Source organism: Poecile atricapillus, chromosome 1, assembly GCF_030490865.1.
Source record: "Poecile atricapillus isolate bPoeAtr1 chromosome 1, bPoeAtr1.hap1, whole genome shotgun sequence".
In the NCBI taxonomy this organism is placed as follows: domain Eukaryota; kingdom Metazoa; phylum Chordata; class Aves; order Passeriformes; family Paridae; genus Poecile; species Poecile atricapillus.
In genome coordinates this window covers 137,748,210-137,757,781 of record NC_081249.1, presented here as the reverse complement: position 1 = coordinate 137,757,781, position 9,572 = coordinate 137,748,210, and the positions used below count along the sequence as shown (strand labels likewise).

At 52.2% G+C, this 9,572-nt stretch overlaps 1 protein-coding gene across 1 annotated transcript; it reads right to left on the bottom strand.

The window, feature by feature from the left end:
- Positions 1 to 1,659: 1,659 nt before the first annotated feature.
- FJX1 (four-jointed box kinase 1) lies at positions 1,660 to 4,103 on the bottom strand. The gene has a single exon (XM_058829572.1). It carries the CDS (start codon positions 3,933 to 3,935, stop codon positions 2,655 to 2,657), a length of 1,281 nt encoding a protein of 426 aa, XP_058685555.1. The 5' UTR covers positions 3,936 to 4,103; the 3' UTR covers positions 1,660 to 2,654.
- Between the last annotated feature and the right edge of the window lie 5,469 nt (positions 4,104 to 9,572).

The following is a 9,572-nucleotide window of genomic DNA, read 5'->3' as shown; positions in this document are numbered from 1 at the left end:
ACTTATATATAACTTGAGGTAGTAACCAGTCACCAAATAGGAAATCATGTTTCTTCTTGAAGGAGGTAATTATCTAGGCTCTGGCTCTAAAGACATTGCAAATGAGATTTACTTCCCATTAGCCGTCAAAGCCACAGTTGTGCCATAATTATAGAAGTACTTTAACAGAAATAAAACCTTAGATGTTAGTGGCACAGCAGTTTGCTCTTCACAGTGGTTTAAAATGTATGCCAGCAGTTTATTATTTAAATATATTTTCATGAGGTGAATGTGACAGAAACTGCTGCATTTGAGTTACAAAGCAATGCTACAGAAGAATTAAGAATTACAGTTAAGTTGTGTATTATCATGTAAATGACAAGGGAATGTCACATGGGATTCTGTGCATTGTTCGTAGAGATAAATGCAGTGAACTATAAATACAAGTTCAATAGAGAGCCTTGACAGTTCAGCAGCTGAATGAAAGCTAGTCTTGCAGGCTGCTGGGACATTTTGAAATAAATACTCACACACAAAGACGCAATATCTAACATATCTAATTAATCAACCATTACTTTTGCTTGTAAAACTGTTGCCTTATTAAAAATAATAACTATCCCCCCAAAACCCCCAACAACACTGTAATGGCCAACGAAAATTGTCTTTATGTGAAGTTTATTCTAAATAATGAATATTAATAGACAAAAGACCTCCTGCAGGTAGGAATGCACAGCTCTCCCTGAGTTCAAGGGAGGGTTAGTGCTGACACTGAAAACATCACCTACTTGCACAGTAGCCACTCGGGCATGCTGCTGCCTTCATCAAGAGCTGCCTGTCCAGATGTAGAAGAGATTATGCTGCTGTTTGATTATAGCAGGATATATACTGGCATTTGGGGTCTAAAAAGGATTAGTTTATCCTTTGTCCTTATTCTGGCTGTTATTTCAAGCCATACAATGGCCTCTTCTATGAATACTGGTACTACTGGTACTTTTAAAAAAGCAAGCAAGAGATGCCAGTATTTTATTCTGTATGTCCACTCCTACTACTTAGCCCTAGAACAGAACTTCTGTAGGAAGAAAAAATCAGACCCCACCAACTATTTTAGCATGATTTAAAAGCTTTCCTGTTCTTTAATTCTGCCTCCATCTCCTCATTGCAAAGATAACCAAAATGGAAAGAGAAGACAATATGAACACCACTGAAAGCAACTGCCATGCCTGGACATGCCTCTGGAGCAGGAACAGCTGACATACCTGTACCAGGTTGGTATGCAGTCCCAGCACCCAAAAAGGCTGACAGCAGCTAGCCCACACCAGCTCTATCAGTTTGCTGAAACTAATTGCTTCAACTATCTTGGGGTTAGCCAAGACAGTCCATTTCAGGCTTTGAAAACCAGATAAATGTCTATTCAGCTGAAGTACTCACACTATTTTAGCCACTTTGAGAGCTTTTCCTCTTTCAGGGACACCTAAGAATGAGTGTAGCATTTGAAAACTTAACTCTACCCCTCCTTGCCTCAGAGGGAATGAGTAAAAGTTCGTTCTGTTCAGTGGAGTGAGAAGCTGTGAAGTGGTGGCGTCCATAGCCCATCAGGAAAGACTGAGGAGATGCAACTTCCCTGTCAAAGCTCAGGCAAACATCCAGGCCACAGAAGGCAAAACATTAACACACTTTACTGAAATATCAGTTTCTTTAGTATGTTACAGAAAAGTTTACGAACATATATAATGTACATAAAAGGCAGACTTTGTAAAATAAAAAGGTCTTCTATAAAAAAAAAATATTAAAAAGTCAAAGTAAAGTGCATGATACAGTTTTTCTCCCACTTTTAAGTATTGTGTCAAAGTCTTAGCACGCAGAAATATTTTTTAAAAATGGGAGATCTTCTTGTGCCACCCATTAGTCAGTTACTTTACTGGTGAGATGAAATTATGATCGTGAAGACTACAAACAAAACCTTAAGAATCGGAACAGTTTAACCCAATGAATCCACAAAAAAACTAAGAACAAAGGGAATATGGGCTTCCTATACATTTCTCATCAACAAGATAGAACAATCAGTGGAAAAGTTCACTTTCGTTAAAGAAAATTGGTAGGAAACAAGTTTCATAAATAGGGCAGTTTTGCTAGTTAGGGGCTCCCCTATTGTGCAATCAGTTCTTGGTCTATGAACATCAACATTCATACTTAAATATACCATTGCCAAAGGAGTAATATATAAAAAAATGTTCTGCCTGCCTTCGTTGGAAGGAAAAAATTTACTCGACCCCGATACAGACAAAAGACGACTGCTTTCCTATGGGGTCTCTTATGAGGGCGAGTGCACGAAGAGAGTTACGGAAAGCACTGAAGATGCTGAACCCTGTCATTTTCCCAACTCTGGGGCCAGAGTCCTGGAGTGGAGCTGGGCCGTAATTATACCGATTGCACTCCGCATCTTCAGCGATCCTGACAAAGCGAATTAATCGCTCCTCTCGACAGCCCCGGCAGGCAGATAGCCCATTATTTCCCCCGTCCCCGGCAGTGGCAGCGACTACGGGGCACCGAGGTGGCCAGGCTGGGTCAGCTCCGGCCCGCGGCAGCTGCCGGGCGAGTCAGCCCCGCTGCCGGGCGAGTCAGCCCCGCTGCCCGGGAGCAGAGGGAAGCCGGAGCGCCGCGGCCGCGCGGGGCTCTCAGAGCACGGCGGCCTGTGCGCGGCAGTGGGCGATGTGGCGGTGCACGAAGTCGACGCGGGCCTGCAGGAGCTCGGCCTGGCGCTCGGAGAGGAAGCCGAGGCGCGCCCAGAGCGGCTCCCGCGCCCGGTAGCGGCGGCGCAGCTCGGCGGCAGCGCTGCGGCGGCGGTGCAGCTCGGCCACCCGGCGGGCCGTGCCCTCGCGGAACACGCACACGGAGCGCAGCAGCGGCTCGTTGTAGGGGTCCCACATGGCGAGGAGGCGGTAGCCGTGCACCAGCCCCGCCTCGTTGTCCATGAAGACGAGCCCGCCGTCGGGGGCGCGGAGCAGGTTGCTGGTGGCGCGGCGCATCACCCGCGGGTCCCACTGCAGGCTGAAGAGGTTGCTGACCAGACGGTCGAAGTTGGCCGTCAGGTAGTCGAAGAGGATCAGGTCGCTCCACTGCACCAACTCCACCAGCTGCGACGGCGGCAGCCCGACCAGCTCCCCCGCCGACAGCGGCTGCAGCCGCCGGCCGGCGCCCGCCTCGGCGCCCCAGGGCGCGGGAGCCACCACGGCAGTGAGATTGTCCACCCAGCGGGTCAGGCTGACCACGGCGCCCTCGGCCCAGTGCGAGCCGCGCAGCTCCTCGCGCACCGGCTCCCACTGCCGCCCGCGGGCTTCCACCAGGGCGAGGGCCATGGGCGGCAGCCTCTCCTGCATGCCCAGCACCCCGGCCAGGTGATACGAGAGCGCCTCGCCCTGGATCTGCTCCGGGTTGATGCCGTAGCGGACGCAGGCGCGGCTCCCGTCCGACAGCAGCGCCAGCCGGTTGGAGCTGCGCCCGCAGCCGCCCCGCTCCAGCGAGGCCACGCGGGCTGCGCGGGCGGCCGACAGCCACGCCGCCGCCTCCTCCGCCGCGAAGCCCGGCGGCACCTGCTCCTCCAGCTCACGGCTCCAGAAGATGCCCCGCTCCACCGGAGAGGCAGTGTCGGCCGGCGGCTGCGAGTCGGTCACGGCGAGCCGCTCCTCGCCGTCCCGCTCCTCCCGGTCCGTCGCCGCCGCCGGCACCGCCAGCAGCGTCCGAAAAGTTTTCTGCCCGCCGCCGGCGGACTCGCCCCGCGCCGCCGGGGAGCGCCCCCAGCCCCATCGCCCCGGGGGCTGCCCGGCGGGCGGGCGCGGCTCCGGCAGCGCCGCCGCCTCCCGCCGCAGCAGCACCGTCCAGAGCCCCGGCAGGGCTCCCAGCAGCAGCAGCCCCAGCACGGGCAGGGGGCCCGGCGCGGCCCGCCTCGCCCGCTTCATCCTCACGCCGCTTCACTCCGCTACCGCGGGACGCGGCGGCGGTGCAGCCCCGCCGCTCGGCCGCTCAGCGCAGCGCTGGCGCATGGCCGCGGGCCGGATCTGCCGCCCGGGGAGCGGCGGCGGGAGCAGGCGAGCCCCGGCGGCTGCCCCACGCCGTGTGCGCCCGGCTCCGCCGGCGGCCGGGAGACACGGGCACCGCACCACGTGGGGGAGCCGGGGGGGCGCGCCCGGCCCGCCCCGTCCCCCGGCGTGGCCCTCCGCTTAAAACGGCGATGGCCCGCGCGGTGGGGGTGGTGGTCCCACACGAGGCGGGGAGCCCCGTCGAGGAGGCAGAAGGGTCGCGGATGGCGTGAGAGCAGTGCCGGTCGCTCAGTCCGCGGGAAAGGAGAGCGCTGCGGCGCGGGCGCTTGGCCCGCCGGTTCCTCCTCGCCGCTGCAGGCAGCACAAAGGAGCCTGCACACCGAGGGAGGAAAGCGGGGAGGGGGAAGGGGAAGAGGAAGGCGGCGCGCACGCCAGCGGGGCCGCCCCCCGCTCCGGTTCACGGGCGACCGCGGAGCCCCGGGCGCGGCCGCGCCGCCTCCCGCCCACGGCCGCACGGCGGGGTCGCGCCGCGGTCAGCGGCAGAGCGGCACCCAGCCCCTCCGCTCCACCACCCCTCGGCCCCAGCCCGGCGCTCGGGGCCGCGCGGGGGCCGAGAGCCGGCTGGTGCTTGCACAAAGGGACCGCCGCGAACACGACCACCGCGCGGTGCACGGCCGGACAGACAGCTGTCCGCCCGGCAGCGGAACCGGACCCAACCGCACACCGCTGCGAGATGCCGGGGCTCACTGCCGGGCAGGGCCGCCGCTGACCGTGGGCGAGGCGCGGGGTGAGACCCCACGGAGCATCACCTGTTCTCCTCGCTCCGGTGGGGGCCCGCCTGCACGGAGGGCAGCGCCCCTCGCGTCCTTGCACACCGGGATGTTCACGGTGCTCGAGCTCCGTGTGTCACGGAGTTTGCGGACCAGCTTTTCCTGGCGTTATAATCCTCTCTCCCGAGAGGGGTTAATCCGCCTCGCGGGATATCCTGCCCGAGGGAAGGACAGCCAGCCTTTCTTTTCAGGTTGTGTCCCTGTGAGGTGTTTAGAAGAGCAGCTATTTCTCTGTTCCCCATTTCATTTTTTCTGCCTTCCCAAGGCAAAGAAGCTTAGCTCCGCTGTTTCTGTATTTTACTCTAGGGACCTCTCTTGGGAATAACACATTTGTGAGGAGAGCGAGATTAAACACCTCTCCATTCTGCTATCGTTGCCGTGGCTATCCTCCAAAGTAGTTATTGGAGTTGGATCAGCGTAGAAAACCACTGCACGCAGAATCTTAAGTACTGCAAAAGAAAAAAAAAAAACCCTTTTTCGTCCCTTGAACTCTTTCTGCTCTCTTGAGGTATCACAACAGCTCCTAGTTTTTCAGCCCCACCCCAGTCTTCCAGGTTGGATGAAATGCAGCTTATTTTCTTTTAATACAAGAATCAGAGAATCCTTTCTTTTAAAGAATTCCGTTAAAAACGTTCAAACTCTCCTAATACACCTTGACAGCGCGCAGCACACAGCTCGCCTACCACAAAAAAGAAAAGACAAACAAAAAAAAAAACACACACAAAAATAAACCACCATAAACAAACAACGCAAAGAAAAGGAGAAAAAGCACAAGTTGAAATCACTGTCTTTATTCCCTTTTTTCTGCCTCAAATTCCCGGGCAGAGCGCGGCGGGCGCCTCCCCGCCGCTCCGTGCGGCCGCAGCCGTGTCGCACCAGCACCTCCTGCCGCTCCCGGCTCCGCGCTGCACGGGTAATAATGCTAACGGGAGGCACCAGCCTGGCTCCCCTCGAAGGCAATACAAGCTGTCAAACAATCCCCTTGCCACCCAAGAATTCGGGTCTCGTGCTGTTCCGACCCTGAAGCCTTATTGCCAGATGACGCTTTACACTTTCACCCTTTGAAGCGACACGAGCTGCGAGGTGAACACCGGGTATGTGATTTGGAGCTGGTGATTGCTACACTTCACAGTGGTCGATGAGAACAGTACCATTACTCGGAGCAGGAGGCTTTTATCCAACAGTATTTTTACCAAAGTAATGACACAGAATTGCCTCTGTTCTCTGCCACTTTCTAGCTTGAAATAAGTTTTCTTTAAGAAAACTCCTAGCTTGCTGGAAAATTCCTGAAAGCAAAAAACTAATTTTATTCCATAGCTAGGTTGGACATGTATTTTGCTTTATATGAATTTGTGTTTCTTTTAGGTGAGTTATGCTTCTAGTGAGCATCCAGCTGCCAGTGTCTGCACTGGGAATTCCTCCCGGAGAAGAACCATTGCCATGGATAAGGACAATAGATTTCCTGTTATTAAGGTGGAGATAACCTCCAAGTTATGCACAACATTAATTTCAATTACGGCTTGCCTCTTGTAAGCTAGGAGGTTAATCAACAGGCTATACTTTGACTACACTCTTAAATCAATAGCTGAGAAAACATCACTTCCCCCAAATACTCTGCCTTGTAACTGCACTCTTTGAAAGGAGTACAAACCAGAGTTTAGCTCAGTCAGCCCTCTGGCTAATAATCCTGCTTACAAGCTGAAATATTTTTAAAACCAGACAATTGGTAGAGGGTTAAACATCAGCCAAGCTGTTCAATTTACAGCATGTTAAGCATTCCTGAAACTGTGATCACTGATATATTTGGGTCAATCAGATGTCTTGTTAGTGCTTTGCAGACATTGCAATGAGCAACTCAGAGATAAAGAAGAAAGTCTCCAGGCTTCACAGTCCTGTACTGGGGAAGGGAGTGCTGGCCACTGTCCAGGACCAGAATTCTAGTAAGAAGAAAGATAACAAAATAATTTCTGGCTTCCCAATGTTGTTTCTTCTATTAACTTGATTTTAGCTGGCTGGCAAAGCTAGGCTCACAGAATACCCGACTGCTGGTGTTTCACATGGCTTTTGGTCTAGTGAAGGTTTTATTCTCCTCATTCCCCTCCTGGCAGCCCAGTACCCAGTTTCTAAATGGTGAGGGATACTGTTATTGCAGGCAGCAATTCCTCCCAGTAAAGGCAGAGGGAACAGGAACCTGGAGATTTCTCCCCTGTGGTGAAAGTTAGTTTGCATTCAAGACAAATGCCAAACTCTAATGGGCTTTGAGAGGATTAGGATTGTGGGGAAGTAGATAGGGGCTTTCCTTTTCTGGACACCGTACCTATGCTGGTGTTGAGTGGCCCTGCCCCAGCTAACAGTCTCTGCAGGGCAAGAAAGGCTGGCAAAGGAGGCACAGAGAGAGACTCCATTGCACCAGAGCCCAAAACTGTGAGCACCTCCAAAGCGCCCGGAGGTGTACGAGTGCTTTCCAGGCCAGGAGGGAGCCTCCTCCATGGCAGGAGCTGCAAAGGGGATGCATCTGTAGTCTGCTGCAGGGAGGACTGTTTCAGCCATGAATAGGCACCCTCTGGCTCAGGCAAGTTCTGGCCTGTGCTAACGTTGCATATCTTTTTGTGATACTCTCCCACAGCTCAAGGCTTCAGTACAATGCCTCCGCCCCCACATTTCAGAGGCATTGCATGGAAGTTATTTCCCAGCGCAGACCTTTTTGGACTACCAAAATTAATCAGCCCCCTCCAGTAATTCCCAGGCTCATGAAATTTTCTCTCCCTTCACTGAGTACTGACAGACACTTTCCATGCAACACTGGTTTTAGTGCGTACCCAAAGTAAACCTAACACACCTCAATGCCAAGTTACTGAGTGTGGTGACTGCCACATCAACCACAGAAGGGCTGTGAGCTCCTTTCCTGGAGGCTGCAGGGGGTGAGCCTAAGCTGATGTTTCATGGGGATCTCTCTCACTAGCACACCACAAGAAGCCCTTCATTTACTCTGAACTGGGGTTCAGGATCCCAAGGTGGGATGGGAATAGAGTCCTTTCATTCTGCTCCAGCATATTTTTTTCTACATTTCGCCCTCCTAAAGTGAAATTTATACAGCTTGTTACCACCTTGAGTACTTCTCCAGCTCTATCTGCACTCTTTCTTCTTTATCAGTCAGGTTACCAAACACCTCTATTTCTATCCAGCATTTCCTCAACAGTCCATGAATAGCTTGTTCCCACCCCTGTTTAGCACCTTTGGTTCCTGGCAGTGAGCTGGTGCCAGTGAATTCCCAAACTAGTGAGAGCCATTTTTAAAGAGACCACTTGAGATTGCTGTCGGGAGAGGGACACTGGGTACATGGTACAATGTGCCTCCACCTGTGGGACTTGGATCTCCTGTGAAAGCTGCTGCAGACAGGCTACAGCACAATGATGTCCCTGCTTCCTCAGTGCTACGCTTTCCTGTCCCTCCACATTTCCTCTCTGCGTTTTGAGTCACTGGGTAAAGGTAAATGTGGATATCAGGAGCTTCCATCAGGGCAGTATCAATTCTCCCCACCCCAGTAACCTACACTGATTTGTAGGGCTCCTTTTCTGCTGATGAAAAGTTCCTCCCCATGCAGCCTCCCTGGTGCCAGTAAGAGCACCTTATGCTGCCCTTCTGTACTGTCCGAACGCATGGCCTCCTGGAGGAAAGGCAGCTCAGGCTCAGATCCTCTTGCCGGTGTAGCCTGTCTGTAGCCTGTTTCAATTCTTCCTGTTGCAAGGAAGTTACTTGGACTAGCTGGCTAGGGGTGAAGAGTAGTGCCTGCAAAGTTACCTACTACAGGTGCAGGGTTACCTTCAAAACACTGCTACTGCCAGTACAGCTTGTTTCTCCTGGGGAAGGGTGGGGAGTTTGAAATAAACGACACAGGCAACAAGTTAGTGTGCAAAAATGTTATCTGCTTAGTGTCACTGTAGGTTATTCTCACACTAGGAGTGCTTGGTGCAAACCGATCAGCAGCACAGCCCATGTATATGCCTGACTGGCTGTGTCAAGGTGGATTTGTATTTCTCAGCCTAAAAAATGCGTCCCTCATGATGAGATATTCCGACAACTGAAGGGCAGGATTTATAGCTGGTTGTGACTGGGGGAGGGCTGAAGAAGTTAAGGTGCTCTGCATTTCATATCAGGGAGGTGTGTGTTAGAGATGTAACCCTGCAGGCATGCTGGTAATTTCTGGAAGTATTTACAAACTTGTCTCAGCCTGGAACAGAGAAATTTGGAAGCTTCTCTGTTGCTTTGACTCTGTAGTTCATTTCACAGAAAAGCTCTCAGGCATATGGGACTATATAAGGATATTTTTGCTTTTGTTTTGCTTTGTTTTATTTTGTTTTGTTTGCTTTTGGGTTTTTTTCAATCTGATGTACCATGCAGAATATGAAGCTAGGCAATTTCTGAACATAGAACAGAACCTATCTCCCCTGTGTTCTGGGACTCTCTGTTTTTAATATCAAAGCAATAAACGAGTAAGTGCTTGAGCTCTTCTGCCTGGCTCTTGAAAATGTTCATAAAATATGTCAGGTGCTCGGTGATGCAAAGTCTTTTAGTGGATTTGTTCTCATCCCCATTAAAAGTGAACAGAAAAGATGGAACGACATTTGTGTTATGCTCAGACTGACATTCTCAGGGTCTCTGACAAGCAGACTCTGCAGAACTGTCATGAAAGAAATATATTGAAATGATAGTTCAGCAGCATCCA